Here is a 23473-nt window from a genome sequence, read left to right on the forward strand (position 1 = left end):
AGGAAATATCTGATGATAGTTACCACATTTCTTTCCTCGCGTATACGGCCATATTGACAACTACTACTACTACTTTATCACAGTACTTTAAGCAAATTATTTGAACTGTTAAAAGGAGAATTCCGGTCAATTTTTACGTTAATCTCGATCGTTATAAATATGCAAGTACTTTAGATTGAAAAAAACCCAACCTACCTTTGTGCCTCTTAACAGACACAAAATACAATTTACATGTCTGTTTAACAACTGAATTCTTGCAAATCGATCTGCAAGAAGCTAAGGTATACAAATTGTGAGCGAGTGAGAAGGCAGCCAGTGGCGTCAAGGTGAATGGCAGAGAAGTCTGCTTTACGTTTGACTATAGTAACCCTATCATTAAACACTGAAAAATGCTTAAACAAATACTTATAAACACATTTGTTTACTTAGATATGAAAACACAAACTTAAGCATGTCACGGCCAAAGTAAATCAGCGCAAAGCTTGAGATGCTTTTTTGCCATGCCACTCTAAGGCTGTGTACCAAATGTGGTGAAGACCAGCCTTCAGGGGGCACTATAATCAAGGTAGGTCAGGTGATTCATCTTATAAAGCAATGAATGTAAATGGAAAATTTGCTTATTCAATTTACTACAGATCTTGCCTTTCAATTATTGCACTATTTCCTGATTTTTACCTCACTTCCGAATTTTAGGTTATGCTTTTCACAGACTCTGCAGGACGTTGACGGCGACTTGAACCGGGGTCATTATCCAAATATATTCCTGTTGTCAAACAATTTAAGTACTTGAAGGTGGACATTTTGCTCTCATTAATTAGTATTGGTAATAAAAACTTTTAAGACTACAACAATGTATTTAAGGTGGGAAACAACCATCCATAAAGCTAACAACTAAAGCTGACAACTTATTAACATGACAAATCAGAGAGTGGACTTTCAATTACTCATTTTAAACATGGTCATTAGTTTGGAAGTTTGCCTTGAGATCATCAAATTGACTCAGACCTGACTCTGTTACTTGGATATATGAAATTAGGCGACCGCCGGCCGGTCGTGTGATGGCTACTGACTACCGTGAGGAGACAGTCCTCTCAGAGGCAAAAAGTAAGTGTCATGCAGAGACAACAGGTTAGTTAGTCACTAAAACGACAAATTAAGATTAGAAAAAAGATTATTGGTAAGACTAATTAGTTGACTAATCCACTCGGGGGGGGGCAGCCCTAGACTTCTACAGAGTGTTTCCCCCTTCCCCTTTACATTTTAAACAAACACGTCCACGTTGTTCCTTCCCTTCTCTTCATCAGCTTCACTCTTCGCAGGAACAGAAGTGAATAGGAAGAGTTCCTCCTCTTCCTCTTTAATGTGTGGGGGCTCTGTCTTTAACCACAAACAGCTGCTGCACATCTGCAGGTAACAAAGAAACACACTCAGAAACATCAGAAAACAACTAAAATAAGTGAAACTTTTTCTCAGTCCAGAAAACCTCATTAAAGAAAAGTAGTCACCTAAAGGACCCCAAGAACATCTTCAATGACCGTAAGCACCCCTAGACAAGACCTGTGGGATAACCATAATGCCCATTACAACCTCCTAAAGCTGAATCGTCACCGCTACATTTTGTTTTTTAAGCGTTCTCCGTGCACCGAGGGTTTTTAACTCCAGTCGAAAAACTAATCTCTGTTTAAACCAACCAGCCCAAACCTCAAATCTCAGCAACATAAGAAGGCAAATGCCCGACAAGATATAACTAGGCTACATATGTAACTACTAGTGTAGGTATATTTAATCCAACAACATTTCTTCAAAACCTACCAACATACCAACCATCCATCCACCCACCTACCTACCTACCCACCTTTTATTTTGAAGCTCAGCAATTGAAACACGTCCGGTCTTTTATTTTGAAGCTCAGCAGCAGATCTCCACCGGAAGCTGTAGTCCCGACTGCGGCTAACTTCCCCCTCTGACCAAGATGGCGTCTCTCGGAAAGCAGTGTTAGCAGAGGGTCTTTGTTGTGTCAGAAAGAGGTAAAATGTGTAAAGTCCAGATGCTGAGAGCGTTGGTGGAGCAGCGACTAACTGCGGCTGCTGAAGAGATATTTGGGCTGTTTGAAAGAACGATAGCAGAGTACGAGGAGGAACTTTGTCGTTCAAAAGAGGAGAACGAGCGACAACGGGAACTACTGGACGCTGTTTTCAACCCTCAGCTCCGGGTCCACAGAGCAGGTTAGTCCATTAAACCTTCAGCTGGTCTTTCTCTCCTTCCTGGGCTCTCTTCTCTCAGCGACGATATGACGATAGGACGGATGGAAATAAGCATTTATTCAGAACATCTGTTGGAATCTTCGCTCTTTAACAGGCCGTCGCCACCCACCAGACTCCATGTAAATAATCACTACTTTTATCATCATAAAACACACTTCATTCAAAGTGGACAGAAACTAAATAAAACTACCAAAAGCCATCTTGGTTCATCTTTCCTCTGTTCCAACAATCACCACACTGGTGTGGTTGGAATAAACTCTTAATTCACCCATTTACATGTGGAGATATGCTGCTCTATACACGCTAAAAGTAGTGATTATTTACATGGAGTCTGGTGGAGATATGCTGCTCTATACACGCTAAAAGTAGTGATTATTTACATGGAGTCTGGTGGAGATATGCTGCTCTATACATGCTAAAAGTAGTGATTATTTACATGGAGTCTGGTGGAGATATGCTGCTCTATACATGCTAAAAGTAGTGATTATTTACATGGAGTCTGGTGGAGATATGCTGCTCTATACACGCTAAAAGTAGTGATTATTTACATGGAGTCTGGTGGAGATATGCTGCTCTATACACGCTAAAAGTAGTGATTATTTACATGGAGTCTGGTGGAGATATGCTGCTCTATACATGCTAAAAGTAGTGATTATTTACATGGAGTCTGGTGGAGATATGCTGCTCTATACACACTAAAAGTAGTGATTATTTACATGGAGTCTGGTGGAGATATGCTGCTCTATACACGCTAAAAGTAGTGATTATTTACATGGAGTCTGGTGGAGATATGCTGCTCTATACACGCTAAAAGTAGTGATTATTTACATGGAGTCTGGTTGGTTTGGTGATGGTGATTTCTGGGATGTTTTTCTAGATAAACAGACAAACCTCAACAGTAACGTTTCTTTTTAGCAACAGTTTCCTTTATTTGCAATCTGTTGCTATGTGTGTGTATTTCTCTCTTTCTAAAACTGATTTTGATAAATATCAAAATCAATTTTCGCCTGATGCAGTGGTGGATCTAGAACATTTTACAGGATAGCAGGGGATGACGCTATGCCCTATTCATAGTTCCACTATCTTTATTGTTATAATAATTGCCACCGTTCATCATAGCAACTGCTATAATTATTATGAATCATAATTCTCTGTATATTTTTATCCGTCTTCCTCTAAAAACCATATGTTCCAGGGGTAACTGCAGCCTCCTCTTCCTCCCTCTGTCCCTCTCAATGAATCTGCAGCCTCCTCCTCTTCCTCCATGACATTCTAGGTCCCTGTAGATAATTAGTAGAGATGCACCAATTACTTTTTTCAAGCCGATTCCAATTTCTGATTCTCATTGAGCTTGCCGATACCGATTTAAGCTGATTCCGATATGATTTCCTATACCCAATTCTCAGCACACACAAATATTTATTTTCTATCTCTTCTTTAATAGAAAAGTAAATATTTTTGCGTAGAACATTTTTTGAACAGATAATTGATTACTATAAAACAGAAGTATATAAACTACTTCTGGTGTGGGAAATTCGCACACATCTAAAGAGCAATGTTATGGATGAACCATTTCCTTTTAACATCCAATATACAGCTAAAGAAATGTGATATATTTAGCAAACTAAACTTCTGTGTATGAAAACAGGGAGAACAGTTAATGAAAATAAAATATATATATAACACAAAATCTAGCCTTGCAGTTTAATGATATTTGTCAAAACGCAAACACAGGCCTGTTTGAAAGTCATTAGTAACGTACCCTGAAAACAGCGTGTAGTTCCTTTTTTGGCTAGTTTGCTTTATTTGACATTGTGCCTAAATATGAATAATACCAACGTTATCAACCAACGGTTACCTTGGAACAATCCAGCAAATAGACGGCACCCTAGGTGCGTGGCCTGAAACAGATGATTTAACGTCACTGCTCACAGTTAGGCAACAAAATGCTTTGATTTCTACGTTTCTAATGTTGGTTTTGAATAGTATGCCACTAACATGGAAAGCATAGTAAACAGTAACGGTGATACAGCGTCTCCTACAGCGGCCAGCGAGGCGTCAGAAGGACCAAAGTGTTCGCTAATGTTAGCTAATGTTAGCTTCTTTTGTTATCTGGGGTCTGATGAACAGAAAATGCATCAAAGTCAGTGTGCCCAACGCTGTTTACGCAGTTTTTCTTTCTATGTACTACTCTCTACATACTACTCTCTACTGTTGTCTCTCTACATACTACTCTCTACTGTTGTCTCTACATACTACTCTCTACTGTTGTCTTTCTACATACTACTCTCTCCTGTTGTCTCTACATACTACTCTCTCCTGTTGTCTCTACATACTACTCTCTACTGTTGTCTCTCTACATACTACTCTCTACTGTTGTTTCTCTACAGACTACTCTCTACAGACTACTCTCTACTGTTGTCTCTCTACATACTACTCTCTACTGTTGTCTGGGGTAGCTCAGTCCTTCCAGTCGTTGCCGGGCTGCAGGGACTCCACATCACAGCAGACACGCTGTGCGAACACCCCTCTGCACGTTTGATGCAGGGACGTAGTTAAGTATTTCAGGGGCAGGGGGCAAATATTACATCTACAACTATTAATTAATATAATGTAATTTAATTTTATGTTTCAAAATTTTCAGAAGCTTGTGGACATAGTGGCAGTTTGTTTTTACAAGGACAGTTTTTTGCACATCAAAGTTAGCGGGGGAGCTATAATTCATCATGTGAATTATCTAATGATACATACAAGCGCTGTATGCTGTAAAGCCTGTAACCTGAATGTAATGTTATTAACGTCTCTGTTCCCAAACTGCCAGGGCTAGCTATCTTCAGCAGAAGCTAGAATGAAAGGGGCTTCTCATTGAACACTGTGCCCGTTCTCTCAATACGTCCATGGTCTTCGCAGCTTGAGCTCTCTGGAAGTTAGTATGCAAATGCATGTAGTCCCGGTTTTCCTACATATGGGTTTCCCTGTTTACGGCAGATGTGCAGCAGCTGTTGGTGGTAAAAGAAGAGGTTCCGGCTGAGCAGCAGGAGGGCAGCTCCAGTGTGGACCAGCAGGAGCCAGAGTCCCCCCCACACATTAAAAAGGAACAGGAGAAATGGTGGAGCAGTCAGCAGGGAGAGCACCTTCAAGGGCTGGAGGAGGCTGATATCACCAAGTTCATATTCACTCCTGTCCTTGTGAAGAGTGAAGATGATGAAGAGAAAGGTAGGAACAACATGGAAGTGTTTTTTTTAACTTGTTTTTAGGGGAAGAGGAAAACACTCTGCAGAAGTCTAGGGCTGCCCCCTCTGAGTGGATTAGTCGACTAATCGGTTGTTTTGAAGAAGTTGTTTTGGTGTCTAAACTAGGGCTGAACGGTACTGTGTTTTAACATTTACTTTTGTATCGTAGTGTACGTCCTGCGATGTGCACATGTGGAATAGTCACATCGCTGTACGTTGCGATGTTGACACTAAAACGTTGCTTGATAGAAAAGTAAACTTTCACGTTCTCCTTTTTCATGATTATCAACGGCCGACCCTTCTCCTTTAAGACAGGTAGCCATGTGGGCAGCATGTTTATGTGACGTTAGTCCGACAAGGTTTATTGTTAGGGGAAGTGAGGCTCTCTGTGTGTAGAAAAGTACTGTATCAAACACTGTATTCGTTCTCTTAATACATCCATGGTCTTTACAACTTGAGCACTCTGGAAGTCAGCATGCAGATGTGTGTAGTCCCGGTTTTCCTACATATGTGTTTCCGTGTTTCATGCAGATATGCAGCAGCTGTTGGTGGTTAAAGCAGAGGTTCCCCCTGAGCAGCAGGAGTGTAGCTCCAGTGTGGACCAGGAGGAGCCAAAGCCCCCCCCACACATTAAAGAGGAACAGGAGAAATGGTGGAGCAGTCAGGAGGGAGAGCAGCTTCAAGGGCGGGAGGAGGCTGATATCACCAAGTTCCCATTCACTCCTGTCCCTGTGAAGTGTGAAGATGATAAAGAGGAAGTTCAGTCCTCACAGCTTCATCAGAGACAAACTCAACACATGGAAACAGAACCTGAAGGAGAGGACAGTGGAGGACCAGAACCAGCCAGGAACTCACAACCATATTTACAACCAGAGACTGAAGACCAGACTGGAGACTCTTCTGAACTTGACACTGATGACAGTGCAGATTGGAAGGAGACCAGAGAACCTCAGTCAGCTTTAAACTCTCTGAAACATGATTTAACAAGCAAAAAAATATTCAGCTGCTCAGAGTGTGAGCAAGGATTTGTCCGAAAGTCAAATCTAAAAACACACATGAGAACTCACACAGGAGAAAGACCTTTCACCTGCTCAGTCTGTAAAAAACATAAATGTGTTGGTCATACAAACACAGAAGCTGATGGAAAGAACTGTGAAAGACCAGAACCAGCCAGGAACTCTCATTCACTTTTACAAACGGGGACTGAAGACCAGACTGGAGATTCTTCTGAACCTGAGACGGATGACAGTGCTGATTGGAAGGAGACCAGAGAACCTCGGTCAGCTTCAAACTCTCTGAAACATGATTCAAGATGTAAGAAAAGATTCAGCTGTTACTAGTACTGTCTAAACATTTAAAGTAGTAATTAGAAGTACTGATCAAGGTACTACTTTTAGCTAGCATTTCAAATAGTAGCTAAAGCACTATCCAAACAGTTGAAATAGTAGCTAAAATCACTGTCTAAACAATGTAAATAGTAGCTAAAATGTACTGTCTAAACATTTTAAAATGTTATCTAAATAGGTGAAATAGTAGCTAAAACTTTTGACTAAACAGTTGACATTGTTAGCTAAAAGTACTGTCTAAACAGATTAAATACTAGCTAAAAGTACTGACTAAACAGATGAATTAGTAACTTAAAGTAATATGTGTTTCCTTTTTCCTGCAGATATTAAGCAGCTGTTGGTGCAGCAGGAGTGTAGCTCCAGTGTGGACCAGGAGCAGCCAGAGGCCCCCCCACACATTAAAGAGGAACAGACGGAACTGTGGAGCAGTCAGGAGGGAGAGCAGCTTCAAGGGCTGGAGGAGGCTGATATCACCAAGTTCCCATTCACTCCTGTCCCTGTGAAGAGTGAAGATGAAAAAGAGGAAGCTCAGTCCTCACAGCTTCATCAGAGACACACTCAACACATGGAAACAGAAGCTGATGGAGAGGACTGTGGAGGACCAGAACCAGAACCAGCCAGGAACTCAAATCCACCTTTACAACCAGAGACTAAAGACCAGACTGCAGACTCTTCTGAACCTGAACCTGAGAATGATGACAATGCTGATTGGAAGGAGACCAGAGAACCTCAGTCAGCTTTAAACTCTCTGAAACATGATTCAAGATGTAAAAAAACATTCAGCTGCTCTGAGTGTGGGAGGAGATTTGGCCGCAAGACACACTTAAAGAGACATATGATAATTCATACAGGAGAGAAACCTTTCAGCTGCTCTGATTGTGGGACAAGATTTGGCCGCAAGACACACCTGAAGAGACACATGATAATTCATACAGGAGAGAAAACTTTCAGCTGCTCTGAGTGTGGGAGACGATTTGGCCGCAAGACACAGCTGCAGACACACATTAGAAATCATACAGGACAAAAACCTTTTAGCTGCTCGATCTGTAAGAAATCTTTTACAGTAAGAGGGTGCCTGAAACAACACATGATAATCCACACAGGAGAGAAACCATTTAGATGCTCTGAGTGTGGGAAAAGATTTAACCACAACGCAAATCTGAAGACTCACATGATTACTCACATAGGAGAGAAAGCTTTTAGCTGCTCTGTCTGTAAGAAATCTTTTACAAACAGTAGAAATTTAAAATATCACATGAAACTACACTCGGGAAAGGAACCATTTGGCTGCTCTAAGTGTGGGAAAAGATTTAACTGCAACTCAAATCTGAAGAGGCACTTGATAACTCATACAGGAGAAAAACCTTTCAGCTGCTCAGTTTGTGATCAAAGATTTAACCATGTATCAAATATGAAGACACACATGAGGACTCACACAGGAGAGAAAGCTTTCAGCTGCTCAGTCTGTAAGAAGTCTTTTACACAGAGTGGCCATTTAAAATATCACATGAAACAACACACAGGAAAGGGACCGTCTACTTCCTGTGTAAGTGACATCAGAAAGCAGCAGCGGTGGAGCTCCAGTGTGACCAGGGGCAGCCAGAGAATCTTAGCCAGGTTGAAACTCTCTGAACCATAAAAATTAAAATGGATAGAAAGGCCATTTCCATTCAAATCAATGTAGCATAATGGTCAAAGTGGCAGACATTTTAATGTGTACCATTGCTATGGTAACGTACAAACTTCAGCATAAGCCGATGATTCGCGGAGCTGAGGCTAAATGAGTCAAATTAAATTCATAGTAAATCCCCACAAAGCACACTGCTATTGCCACGAGTGACTGCTTTATTTGGCTCGTTTTCTGTGAACGATGCAGGGAGTCCGTGGCGTTAAGGTGGAGTTAGCAAGCTAATGTTACCAAATAGCATGTTCTTATGCCGGCTGGTTCCGCCGTGCCGTCATGCTGCATCTGTTACAGAGCATAAGCCAAACAACGGGCGTGGTGTTAGAAAACGGCCCTGGCATTTTAAACCACATCAATCTCACCCAAACATTGAGATAAAAAACCCCAGAAACATAAAGAGAATACAAAAAATTTAGAACACACTCTGAAAGGACACCCATTACTATCGCTACAGACGGTATGCCAACAACAATTTAACATAAGAGCGTCGGCAGATCAACAACATGATCTGCTCCACTTAAAGCACATTCAGCAATAATACGACGGCTCAACGTTTAAGTACAGCAAATACTTCAACAGCTCCTCAAAAACATGAAAAGAGAAAGTAAACCAAAGACTATAATAAGATTATTGTTATCAGAAGTGGACCTTTTGGCATTTGCCCAAATTTAAGATGGTTGGTCCGTAACAGGCTGGGTCTCCATCTTTTCTTAATCTAAGGCCTACTTTTAAAAAACAAAAGTGGCTACTTGCATCTCATCGCTTACATGTATGGCTTGCAAGCTACTTGTTGGGTACCTTCAACTTTACCTCCTTCTTAGCAACCCAGTTTAGCGTTGCAGCTTTTCAGCATTCACGCGCATTTTCCAGTTCAGGTACTTTTTTTTTTTTTTTTTATTGCTAGAAGATTTTGTTTTGTTACATTAATGTAAATATTTGCATTAGCCTCATATTTTTGTGGGAATAGAAACTGTTGGTTTGTTAACAATGAGTTCATATCGTCTTATCAATTGTGTGAACTAACATTCCTTAATTGATGTTCCAATTAGTTGGAAGTTATTAAGGTCAGTGACTTGATCCGTTCCTAATTCTGAGCAGCAGGAATTCATCATACACCTTGAATTAATTGATCTAACTGTTGGGATTCTTGCTTTAGTAAAACATTACTATTTGACTTACGCCTACTATAAAATGTTTCTGGATTTCACAGAAACTTTTGTTCACATGGCTATTTAACAGTTTATTCATGAGATTAAATCAGACTAGGATCATGATGAATTCTTCCTAGATTTATCAAAAACTTTTCAATTTGTTAATGAAATTGTACTCGCCAAACTAAGTTCCTTTGGTTTGTAATGTTACGTACTTCAATTGGTACCTAAGTAAGTACTTAAAAAATAGCAAACTCAAGCTCTTTTTGCAAAGTAACTGTCTTGAGTGGGGTCCCACAGGGGCCAATCCTTGGCCCTCTTCTTTTTCTGATAAACTACCTAGCCTCAGTCTCCCTAACTGTGTTGACAAACCCTGATTGGTTGGGTCCATTCATTCACGGAGTTTCCTGCTTTACTAAACTGCTTCTCTTTTTTGCACACATGAAAACCTTAGTGATACATAGTACTTCAGCTTTTTGAAAGGTCATTTACGGTAACTAGGTCAACTGTTGGGGGGGGGAGGAAGCAAAGTATTATCTGTTCACTTGTTTGGTTTGGTGAAGGAGGGAAGGGGGGACAAGGGAAGTCTTATTTTTATGCTGTTTTCATGCTGGTTGTACGTTTTCTAATGCTGTTTATGAATTTTCGACTCCATTTTATATGCCAGTAATAAAACTATTGGATGTATTATAACAGAAGCTTGTTTGTGTTAATGCATGTAAATATACAAAATGCAGTTGCATCCGTGATCATTACCAGCAAGTGCATCTGGCAAATTAGTTAATCCCCTGCTCAGGCTCTCAGCGGTGAAAGAGGGATTTTCAGATTGGTGGTCTGTGTACGTGGGTGTGGATAGAGTATAGGGGGCGGCTCAATTTCACATGTGGACCACACATGTAAATCGGAATTACTTTTACCTAGATACAACCGTTCCTGTTTCAACAGCCACCTACAGGAAGTTGGTCCTCCGTAACTTGCGCAGTTAGCGATCAACATTGTTTTTCATTAAATTTTAGTCATGAGGGTCCATCGAATCTATAAACAAGGTTTTGTGTGCAGATTGGAATGACGGCCCAGGAGGAAGTAGACAAAGTAGGTTTTCTATATGTCGCGATGTGGCTAATTAATAAAAACAATTCGAACAGCGCCAGTTAGGGGCCGATTTACTCAAAATTTGGCATGGATGCTCAAGCCCGTTTGCTAGCTTATTGTCCCGAGGGTCCACCTTCACATATGTATTCACATATGTGTATAAGTTTTTGTGCAGATCGGACTCGTGCCTCAGGGGGATTTAGACAAGGTAGGTTTACCATATATCATTTTTTATTTTTTATTCATCTTTATTGTGACTGTTATTGCCGCTGTGCATCACACCCCCCACCGGCACCGTCAGACTCCGCCTACCAAGAGCCTGGGTCTATCCCAGGTTTCTTTCCAAAAGCAGTTTTTCCCCGCCTCTCGCCAAACAAGTGAAAAATAAAGAATTTCGCACGAAGTGGAGAAAGGCCGACTTCCTGTCAGGTGGAAGAATTTGAGTTTTTGTATATAATGAGGCCGAAGAAATGTGCCCAAGTGCTAAAACCATTTAGGGGGTGCTATTGAGCAACCATACCGCTCCCAAATCTAAATGTGAATTCAGATGAAAGAGTTTACTATTCTTCGCATGGCTACACAACTTCGAGAGTTCCAGAGAGAAGGTTTGGTACATGCTAGTCCTCAAACAAGTGAAATATGAAGAATTTCGCACAACAACCAGTCAGGTGGAAGAATTTCAAAAACATGCTCCATGGACTTCAAGATGAAATCTACAGTATGTTCCCTCAAAATTTGGTATATAAATTTGATATTCTCATTTTTTCAGAATTCCGAAGCGTGTTAGGGGGCGCTATAGAGCCCCCTGACTACGCTTAAGCCCAATCACTACCAACATTTTTTGAGTTTTTGAGCACTTTCAGTGCAAGGCACCGTTGTATTCAAATCAGTATATATTAATGTTTATGGGAAACATACATGTGGACCGACCAGGCTAGCAGCGTCAAACACCTTTCTGGTGTGCAAAGACAAAGTAAAGGCCACGCAACAGAAACCTCACGCTCACGCCACACAGCCAGTGTGCAGGAGCCCTAACGCTGGGCTCGTTCGAGATGAACTGCGCCTCGCCTGTAAAGTGGACGAGCACTGACAAACATTCACTCACGTTACACAGGTGTGTACTCTCTGCTGGGTTGTTGTGTTACAGATGAAGCCGTTGCTCTTCGTTGGCTATCACAGCCGTTTATTCTGATAAATAGTAGAACAGTGTTTCAAAATCACATCCGTCACTATAAAGAGCTCCACACTGGTGATGGTGTGTAAGAATTTACCCTAAAGTCTGCAGAATAAAACCAATAGATAGTGCTCACGATACAGTCTATTAACTCCGCTACACACACACTAAACTGACCCTTGTAGCGTTTAGTCAAATACTGTCTTTATATGTTGTATCTTCTTTATGTTCACAAGCTCTGTTCATGTGTGTTAACCTTCAGACAAACAACAAAATCAGATGAAATTACACTGCAAGACCAATGCTTATCTTCTGTTTGACACAATAAAAGGAAACTACCATCATCTTTATTTGTTTTTTTTAGAGCTCTCAAAATGTAATGAAGTATTTTTCTTCAAGTGTGTTTTAAGTTTTTATATTACTGATTTTCAGAGGAAATCTGGGACATGCGGGCTTTTATTTTGAAGCTCAGCAGCTGATCTTCACCGGAAGCTGTAGTCCTGACTGCGGCTAACTTCCCCCTCGGACCAAGATGGCGTCTCTCAGAAAGCAGTGTTAGCAGAGGGTCTTTGTTGTGTTAGAAAGAGGTAAAATGTGTAAAGTCCAGATGCTGAGAGCGTTGGTGGAGCAGCGACTAACTGCGGCTGCTGAAGAGATATTTGGGCTGTTTGAAAGAACGATAGCAGAGTACGAGGAGGAACTTTGTCGTTCAAAAGAGGAGAACGAGCGACAACGGGAACTACTGGACGCTGTTTTCAACCCTCAGCTCCGGGTCCACAGAGCAGGTTAGTCCATTAAACCTTCAGCTGGTCTTTCTCTCCTTCCTGGGCTCTCTTCTCTCAGCGACGATATGACGATAGGACGGATGGAAATAAGCATTTATTCAGAACATCTGTTGGAATCTTCGCTCTTTAACAGGCCGTCGCCACCCACCAGACTCCATGTAAATAATCACTACTTTTATCATCGTAAAACACACTTCATTCAAAGTGGACAGAAACTAAATAAAACTACCAAAAGCCGTCTTGGTTCATCTTTCCACTGTTCCACCAATCACCACTCTGGTCTGGTTGGAATAAACTCTTAATTCACCCATTTACATGTGGAGATATGCTGCTCTATACACGCTAAAAGTAGTGATTATTTACATGGAGTCTGGTGGAGATATGCTGCTCTATACACGCTAAATTTTAGATTTTTCTAGATAAACAATGGTTCTTATTAACAGCTAGTCCCTTACGACTGTATAGGGGATTGTTACGTTGTAGTGATGTTCACTTGAACACAAAATCACAGCATTATAACCACTGAGGCTTAGTGTGTGTGTGTGTGTGTGTGTGTGTGTGTGTGTGTGTGTGTGTGTGTGTGTGTGTGTGTGTGTGTGTGCGCGCGCATTTGTGCATGTGTGCTTGCAATTGTGTGTGTCTATAAAAAGATACCAAAACATATTGACAATTCAAGTCATCTGAACTGGTAGGTAATCATAGTCACATTTTAAAAATCTCCAGTAGGGCCCTCTGGAGTTGTATATCTTTTTTAGAGCCTCATTTGCACACTGCCCACTGAGCTAAACAACTCTTCTGGGGGATACCCTGCAACCTCTAAGCTTTAGCTGACATTAACTTCTGTCCGTCTTTTAGCTTTGCTTCCAGACCACAAAAGCCAGATTGATATTAAAGAGGAGCAGCAGGAGCAAGAGCCCCCCCAAACATTAAAGAGGAACTGTGGAGCATTCAGGAGGAAGAGCAGCAAACATGTTTAACAGTTATTCCGTCTCCTGCATGTGTTCTGCTTTATTTTTATTAACATGCATTAGCCTACTTGTCACTATTGTTGTCGCGAGTTTGATTTAAACCCGACTACAGCTGTTTAGATGTTAGGAATGGTTGACCTGGCACCCTGATGCGGAGTGGGACATCTTAATGTAGAGATATTCCCAGATGATATTAATGTAGAGATATTACCAGATGATATTAATGTAGAGATATTACCAGATGATATTAATGTAGAGATATTACCAGATGATATTAATGTAGCCATATTCTCAGATGATATTAATGTAGCGATATTCCCAGATGATATTAATGTAGCGATATTCCCAGATGATATTAATAGCAGACTGGTCAGAGACCAAGACATTCATGATTCATTTTCTTGTTGCTTGTCCTTCTCTGATAAAGGGTAGTTTGTGTTACTCCTTAATAAGTGGGCCTAATGTTTTTTTATAATAGCTTACTTTGGTTTCATAACCTTCTCAATTAGTCTCCCATCCCTGGACCAATCACGCGGCCTATATACAGTAGCCTAGCCTACGTATGTAGTGTAGTTTACATTCATCACACCGTGAACACCACAATGCTTCTTCATCTTTTTATTTCGGTGCGGTCACTTGTCAGAAGAATAAACCATGAATATTGTTTTAAAAAAATGCTCACAGCGTGTAGCCTATAGAAGTCACTTACTTATTTTTCTAGTTGTTGTCCTTTTCTGATTGTTCTGTATGAACATTAATTGTACAAAGAATTAGATATAGATTATAGAGATTTGTGCAAATGGTTGTAAAACATGTTCTCGCGTTGTGAATAAGGGTTTGAAATTAAGCCTTGAGTCCGTAGGGTCCATTTCCCCAGGGACATTATTCCCTCTGCTCACTTTTAAGGCAAAGGCTAAATAACAATACATTTTATTTATATAGTGTTTACATGGTAGGCTAAATAACAATACATTTTATTTATATAGTGTTTACATGGTAGGCTAAATAATAATCCATTTTATTTATATGGTGTTTACATGGTAGGCTAAATAACAATACATTTTATTTATATAGTGTTTACATGGTAGGCTAAATAACAATACATTTTATTTATATAGTGTTTACATGGTAGGCTAAATAATAATCCATTTTATTTATATAGTGTTTACATGGTAGGCTAAATAATAATAAATTTTATTTATATAGTGTTTACATGGTAGGCTAAATAACAATACATTTTATTTATATAGTGTTTACATGGTAGGCTAAATAATAATCCATTTTATTTATATGGTGTTTACATGGTAGACTAAATAATAATCCATTTTATTTATATAGTGTTTACATAATAGACTAAATAATAATCCATTTTATTTATATAGTGTTTACATGGTAGACTAAATAATAATCCATTTTATTTATATAGTGTTTACATGGTAGGCTAGTCAAAGACACTTTACAGTAAAACCAGCACATTTATCACATAAAAACAGAAACATGAAACTAGCATATTTAAAGCAATTAAAACACAGTGTAGCCTACAACTTTGTAAAAATGTGGAGTGACTAGAGGCTGAGTAGATATTTTCACACCCCCACACAATCAGTCTTCACCTCCTTGTTACTTTCCATTAGAAGCTGCTGCTCATTGGGTGAAACATGTGGCGCATGTGTCTTCTCATCTCTGCATCAGTAAATCTGATCGATACCGTGGTCTATTTAAGAAAGCCGTGAACGTGCACTTATCCCAGCTATCTCCACCTGGCTGGACATAGCTTCACCTGTTCATCCTGGTTATCTCCACCTGGCTGGACACAGCTCCACCTGTTCATTCTGGTTATCTCCACCTGGCTGGACATAGCTCCACCTGTTCATCCTGGTTATCTCCACCTGGCTGGACATAGCTCCACCTGTTCACCCTGGTTATCTCAACCTGGCTGGACATAGCTCCACCTGTTCATTCTGGTTATCTCAACCTGGCTGGACATAGCTCCACCTGTTCATTCTGGTTATCTCCACCTGGCTGGACATAGCTCCACCTGTTCATTCTGGTTATCTCTACCTGGCTTGACATAGCTCCACCTGTTCATTCTGGTTATCTACACCTGGCTGGACATAGCTCCACCTGTTCATCCTGGCTCGGTAACGTGCAACCGATTAAGCCGCGATGAGCAGATCACACTAAGTCAAGCTGCGCTTTTTCACTTATCCTGGATATCTTTTATTCTACTTTTGTGCAACAGGCCCCTGGTCTGATTCTGTATTTTTAATCGATGTTGTCACCTTTGTTGCCATGTACTGTATGTCAACTTCTTGCTACTGCAGCAAAATTAATCGCCACTCGGGACAAATAAAGGTCATGAGCTTGAACTTATTTGCAATCAGATAAATATAATGAGAATATAATGATAGTGTCTCTTCTCTGTCCTCTCTTACAGAAAGAGTCTTTGGATCAAATTCAAATCAGTTTTAGCAGTGGCGGATCTATGAGGTGACGAAGGGGAGATACAGATTCATTACATGCACACAACAGTTATGTTTAGACTAGCCTTCTTAATCTTGTTGTATTAGTTGTTTTCCCAGGGGCTGCAGGGCCACAACACCGCAGCAGACTCGCTGGGCGAACGCCACTGTGGGAAGTTTTCTTGCGCCCACGTCTCCCTGCACTGCAGGCTGATGACGATACTCCTGAGATCCTGTAAATGTCAAAATAGTTATAAAAACTGTAATTTTCATGTGTATTATCTTATGATTCACCCGTACGCTGTAAAGCCTGTAACCTGGATGCAATGTTATAAACGTCTCTGTTCCCAAACTGCCAGGGCTAGCTATCTTCAGCTGTAGCCAGAATGAAAGGGGCTTCACGTCAAACACTGTATCCACTCTCTTAATACATCCATGGTCTTTACAGCTTGAGCACTCTGGAAGTCAGCATGCAGATGCATGTAGTCCCAGTCCTCATTGTGTTTCCCTGTTTCCTGCAGATGTTGAGCAGCTTATGGTGGTTAAAGAAGAGGTTCCCCCTAAGCAGCAGGAGTGTAGCTCCAGTGTGGACCAACAGGAGCCAGAGTCCCCCCCACACATTAAAGAGGAGCAAGAGGAACTGTGGAGCAGTCAGGAGGGAGAGCAGCTTCAAGGGCTGGAGGAGGCTGATATCACAAAGTTCCCATTCACTCCTGTCCCTGTGAAGAGTGAAGATGATGAAGAGGAAGGTAGGAACAACATGGATGTGTTTATTTAACATGTTTTTAGGAGAAGAGGGAAACCCTCTGCAGGAGTCTATAGCTGCCCCTGGGTGGATTAGTCAACTAATCAGTTGTTGTAAGAAGTTTAATGGACATCTAAACTGTCTTCGCTGCACGACGCTCACCTTTTTTCAGCTAAACTTAAATGTAACAGGTTCTAAGAGGACTGTCACCTCCGGCTGCTCAGTACCCGGCGTCACAGGACCAGCCGGCGGTTGCTTATTTCATTTGGTATAATATGAACAAAGAATCCGTTGTCCAAGCTGTGTGGGTATGCTATATTACACTCTATAGGTCTACATCACACTCTATAGACTATAATTTACAAAGACCCAACAATTCCAGTAATTCCCCCAAGCAGCCCCCATAAAGGCACTGACACACCAAGCCGACGGCTGCATGGTAGGGGCAACGATTGCCGACCATGGTGTTGCTTCACGTCAGCAGTCAGCGTCGGTTGTCTTTGCCAAAAAATTGCACTTTTAACATACCGAAGAGAGTACAGCCGACAAAAAAAGCCGTACAAAATCCATATAAAGTTGCTATGATACCCACAACAAACAGCCCTTGCTCAAGCAGCATACAGAGTCTACGGTCCCTCTGCTTCACTGACCGCCGGTAAGACAGCAGTAACCGGGAGATAACCAGACTGTGCCTCTCCCGTTCTGTCAGCTGATACCAAACTATCGGCTGCTTTTACGTTACATGTCATTTAGCAGGGACTCATTAGTTGATGTGTCGCAGTGGGAATTGAACCCACATCAATGGCATGTGTCATATACACTGTGCCTACACCACGCAGGTTAGCTAACATTAGCTTGCTAATGTCCCCCACCCAAATTGCCTTCATCATACACTGGTTACAGAAAATTAGCCAAACAATATTAATAATACATTTTAATAATACATTTATTCATAGAATGCTTTCCATCAAAGTGCTTTACAGCAAGAATACAATTTAAATACAAACGGTACAAAAAATGTAAAATCGAGACAGTAAAAAGTAAATAACATTATACAAATGTATCAAGGATAAATGAGCATTTAGGACTCATACGCAGCAGTGAATAAGTCTTAAGCTTTGATTTAACCCTCTGGGCCCTGAGGCCATTTTTACAGTTTATTGTCCGTCTGATTTATTTTATAATAACTTGTAAAACATCAACCCTGTTGTCTACAGTCAAGATATGAACATCATGTTTTCAGGACAAACTGGGTTATTGGAATATTTGGGTTACAGTGAGGTCACTCGAATGTTAAAAATAGTTGTAGGACCTTAAAGGCAAATAAATAAATAAAACAGAACATGAATCTTCCAGATATGTATTGATATCACAGACAGAGCAGTAAAACCTATAAAACACTTCTCACATGTCTTGGGAGTCACACTGTGAAGAAATAATCATCATAACTTATACAGATGACCAAATACGTGCATTTTTTTTCAAAGAAAGTCAAGACGCTTTTGCCCTCATGACATTTACTTATGCCAATAATAATAATAATAATAATAATAACATAATAATGACATAGTTATTGATATTACACCCACAGCAATGCTACAGTTATTTGTGTCTAAAACAATTCTCCTATATGCAAAAATAAACATAATAAACATTATAACTTTTATAAAGCACATACTATTTAGACCAGACCAGCTGGAAGAAAGAGAAATTAGAATAAATACACAAAATAATATATAAATGCCAAATCTCAAACCAGTGGGGCCATTTCCTCTATAAAACGGTAGATATCTATCTTGTTCCGCTATAGCATCGTTGATCGCATACTAGACTAGTGTGACCATAGTGTGACTGGGAAGTTTGACCTCTTTAGGACTCCATACTCTTTGTGTGACGTTGTCTCCCATATATGGGCATGTTGGTGCCTGTACTTCCATAAACAGAGAGAGGAGAGACAGAGCAGCGGCAGAAGTAAGCGAAAACGCGATGAATTATGGACATAAAGTGGATAAATCTTGTATGTAACGGTTTGGATTTAATGCTCAACGTCTCCGTAAGAGGCTGGAAGTTCCAGGCTGGACTAGTAACCGCTAACTCGTTACCTTTTAGCAGCAACTTTTGTGGTTATTAAATTATTAAACTATGAATCAGAGGTGCTGTTTTTGCTCTTGGGCGAGTCTCTCGGTCTCAGAGGGTTAAGACCCCAATTGAACATGCCAGTCTAATATCCACTGGAAGACTGTTCCATAATGTTGGGCTTGTTCCCCAACCAGTCAGCAGTCCTTACCCGTGGGAGGTCCCCAACCGGTTCCTTCCTAACCTTTGGTCCAGTCAGCAGTCCTGACCCGTGGGAGGTCCCCAACCGGTTCCTTCCTTACTTTTGGTCCAGTCAGCGGTCCTGACCCATGGGAGCTCCCCAACCGGTTCCTTCCTAACCTTTGGTCCAGTCAGCGGTCCTGACCCGTGGGAGGTCCCCAACCGGTTCCTTCCTTACCTTTGGTCCAGTCAGCGGTCCTGACCCATGGGAGCTCCCCAACCGGTTCCTTCCTAACCTTTGGTCCAGTCAGCGGTCCTGACCCATGGGAGCTCCCCAACCGGTTCCTTCCTAACCTTTGGTCCAGTCAGCGGTCCTGACCCATGGGAGCTCCCCAACCGGTTCCTTCCTAACCTTTGGTCCAGTCAGCGGTCCTGACCCATGGGAGCTCCCCAACCGGTTCCTTCCTAACCTTTGGTCCAGTCAGCGGTCCTGACCCGTGGAAGCGCAGCCACCGAGAAGGCACATAACAGGTTAACAGATCAGACAGATGTAACGGAGCAAGGCCATTCACTGTGTAGTACGTTAACAGCAAAACCTTAAAGTCTGCTCTAACCTGGACCGGGAGCCAGTGAAGGGAGGCCACATGGGAGTCATGCGTCTGTATTTAGATGATCCAGTAAGAATACGTGCTGCAGCATTCTGAACCATCTGTAGACCTCGCAGACTTTTCTTAGGCAGCCCCGAGAACAGTACATTACAATAGTCTAGTCTAGATGTAACAAAGGCCTGAATAAGGGCCTCGGCATCTTTAAGGGACAATACTGATCTGATCTTTGCAATTCTTCGGAGATGAAAGAAGGCGACCTTTCACCTCCTTAATATGCAATTCAAATGAAAGTGACCGATCAAAAACTATCCCAAGATTGTCACTATTGTTCACTATATATTGTAATGTTTAATGTTTTACTTAAATGTAATCGTCGTTTTGACTGCTCTTTGTGATCAAAAATGAAGGGGGCAGTGTTTGTGCTGGTCAGTCATTTTCACATTCGTTATAAAATTTTGAAATATTAAAGATGTTTTTTATTCATTTTGGGATCATTGTTATACTAATCAAGTTAAAATAAAAATTAACTCTTTTTAATAATATGTAAATTAATAATTAGTTTAATTGACTATTAATCAATGACAAATAATCATTAGGGACAGCCAGCGTACAACAATATGACATGAGTGATGTTGGCGTCATTACAACACTTTGTTTTGTTTACAGTGCCTTGCGAAAGTATTCAGCCCCCTTGAACTTTTCAACCTTTTGACACATTTCAGGCTTCAAACATAAAGATATAACATTTTTATTTTTTGTGAAGAATCACCAACAAGTGGGACACAATTGTGAAGTGGAACGAAATCTATTGGATATTTTAAACTTTTTTAGCAAATAAAAAACTGAAAAGTGGTGCGTGCAAAATGATTGGGCCCCTTTACTTTCAGAGCAGCAAACTCAGTCCAGAAGTTCAGCGAGGATCTCTGAATGATCCAACGTTGTCCTAAATGACTGATGGTGATCAATAGAATCCACCTGTGTGGGATCAAGTCTCTGTAGAAATGCACCTGCTCTGTGATAGTCTCAGGGTTCTGTTGAAAGCGCAGAGAGCATCATGAAGACCAAGGAACACACCAGGCAGGTCCGTAATACTGCTGTGGAGAAGTTTAAAGCCGGATTTGGATATAAAAAGATTTCCCAAGCTTTTAACATCCCAAGGAGCACTGTGCAAGCCATCATCTTGAAATGGAAGGAGTATCAGACCACTGCAAATCTACCAAGACCTGGTCCCTGTAAACTTTCAGCTCAGACAAGGAGAAGACTGATCAGAGATGCAGCCAAGAGGCCCATGATCCCTCTGGATGAACTGCAGAGACCTCCAGCTGAGGTGGGACAGTCTGTCCAGAGGACAACAATCAGTCAGATACTGCACAAATCTGGCCTTCATGGAAGAGTGGCAAGAAGAAAGCCATTTCTCAAAGATATCCATAAAAAGTCTCGTCTAAAGTTTGCCACAAGCCACCTGGGAGACACACCAAACATGTGGAAGAAGGTGCTCTGGTCAGATGAAACCTAAATCAAACTTTTTGGCCACAATGCAAAACGATATGTTTGGCGTAAAAGCAACACAGCTCATCACCCTCAACACACCATCCCCACTGTCAAACATGGTGGTGCAGCATAATGGTCTGGGCCTGCTTTTCTTCAGCAGGGACAGGGAAGATGGTTACAATTGAGGGGACAATGGATGCAGCCAAATACAGGACCATTCTGGATGAAAACCTGTTGGAGTCTGCAAAAGACCTGAAACTGGGACCGAGATTTATCTTCCAACAAGACAATGATCCCAAACATACAGCAACATCTACAAAGGAACGGTTCCCAAATAAACGGATCCAGGTGTTAGAATGGCCAAGTCAAAGTCCAGACCTGAATCCAGTCCAGAATCGGTGGAAAGAACTGAAAACTGCTGTTCACAAACGCTCTCCATCCAACCTCACTGAGCTCCAGCTGTTTTGCAGGAAGAATGGGCAAGAACTTCAGTCTCTCGATGTGTTAAACTGACATACCCCAAGCGACTTGCAGCTGGAATCGCAGCAGAAGGGGGCTCTACAAAGTCTTAACGCAAGGGGCCCAATCATTTTGTACGCACCACTTTTCAGTTTTTTATTTGCTAAAAAAGTTTAAAATATCAAATAGATTTCGTTCCACTTCACAATTGTGTCCCACTTGTAAGTGATTCTTCACAAAAAATATTTTTTTTATATCTTTATGTTTGAAGCCTGAAATGTGTCAAAAGGTTGAAAAGTTCAAGGGGGCCGAATACTTTCGCAAAGCACTGTATATACCACGTATAAAATCTGCAGTTTTATGTTTGAGCACTGGGTCAGCCTCCGGTACACAGGTGTGTGGAGAAACGGGGAAAGCACACAGCTTTTCACCGTGTCAGGCGTGTTGGTCGTGCTAAGGTTTGAATTGTTTGACAAAAGGAAGATAAATGGGTCCCAGTACCGAAATGCAGATAGTACGTGTGGACATTGATTATTGGCACGCAGAACACGCGTCCAAGCAAGTTCTCCCCTGATCCCACCGGATTGGCCTAATGTAGGAGTTGATAAAAGACCATACAAGTGGTGTTATTAAAAGTGATGGGGGCACTGACCATTTTAAAGGGTAGCCCTTTCGGCCAGCGCATCATAAGGTTACATTGGTTTATATTAGGGCTTGAATTTTATTACATTTTAATATCTTTTCTGCTCTTCACCTCAGACCTGCTGATCGGCTCAGTGTTGTAATGCTCATTTTTATACAGAGGATTATAGGCCTAGACTGCTGGGGGACTTCCCATGTGGCACTGAGCTCCTCTCTCCTCCTCCTTATCTCCATCTGAATGCAACCTCATTCCATTACCGCATGTTACTAACTCGACTTCTTCCCTTTCCCGGAGTCTTGTGCTCTCTTGCCCCTGGAGTCTTGCCCTCCCTTCTCTCCTCATATCGCTTCCTGCAGGTGGTTCTGGCTCTGGATCTGTGGTTGGAGCCATGATTCTGCTCGAGGTTTCTGCCTCTTAATGGAAGGTTTTCCTTGCCTCTGTGGCCCAGTGCTGTCTCTTGGTGGGAACTGTTGGGTTTCTGTAAATAACATCACAGAGTAAGGGCTAGACCTGCTCATTTATGGAAAGCGCAAAGCGATAACTGTTGTTGTGATTTAGCGCTATATAAATTGAATTGCATTGAATTGAAATTGAAATTGAATGATAGCATTCTTTTCACCATTAACCAGCCAGACCTTCTCTAGGTTACAGTCTGCTTTCATGACCACCAGACCTTCCTGTTAAGATTAAATCATGTTCTCAGTTACACTGGGAGTTATGAAAATGTCAAAGATTGTGATTGTTCCTAAATAGAGAAAAGTTGTTGAATGGTGCAGTTGTCTTGGTTTTGTCTGACGTTCCGGTTTTCCTCAATTTGTGTTTTCCTGCAGATGGTAATCAGCTGTCGGTGGTTAAAGAAGAGGTTCCCCCTGAGCAGCAGGAGTGTAGCTCCAGTGTGGACCAGGAGGAGCCAGATGCCCCCCCACACATTAAAGAGGAACAGGAGGAACTGTGGAGCAGTCAGGAGGGAGAGCAGCTTCAAGGGCTGAAGGAGGCTGATATAACCAAGTTCCCATTCACTCCTGTCCCTGTGAAGAGTGAAGATGATGAAGAGGAAGCTCAGTCCTCACAGCTTCATCAGAGACAAACTCAACACATGCAAACAAAAGCTG

At 41.4% G+C, this 23473-nt stretch overlaps 1 protein-coding gene across 1 annotated transcript; it reads left to right on the forward strand.

Annotated features, from left to right (window-relative positions):
• Positions 1-1960: 1960 nt before the first annotated feature.
• On the forward strand, positions 1961-23460 carry LOC116677114 (RE1-silencing transcription factor; the record flags this gene model as incomplete). The annotated part of the gene is made up of 6 exons (XM_032507794.1): positions 1961-2225; positions 5253-5480; positions 6029-6811; positions 7167-7610; positions 16681-16908; positions 23192-23460. Coding segments are annotated over exons 1-6 (2145 nt in total), but the record flags the coding sequence as incomplete, so codon positions are not given.
• Between the last annotated feature and the right edge of the window lie 13 nt (positions 23461-23473).

The sequence above is a fragment of the Etheostoma spectabile genome, unplaced genomic scaffold, assembly GCF_008692095.1.
Source record: "Etheostoma spectabile isolate EspeVRDwgs_2016 unplaced genomic scaffold, UIUC_Espe_1.0 scaffold00004397, whole genome shotgun sequence".
NCBI lineage: Eukaryota > Metazoa > Chordata > Actinopteri > Perciformes > Percidae > Etheostoma > Etheostoma spectabile.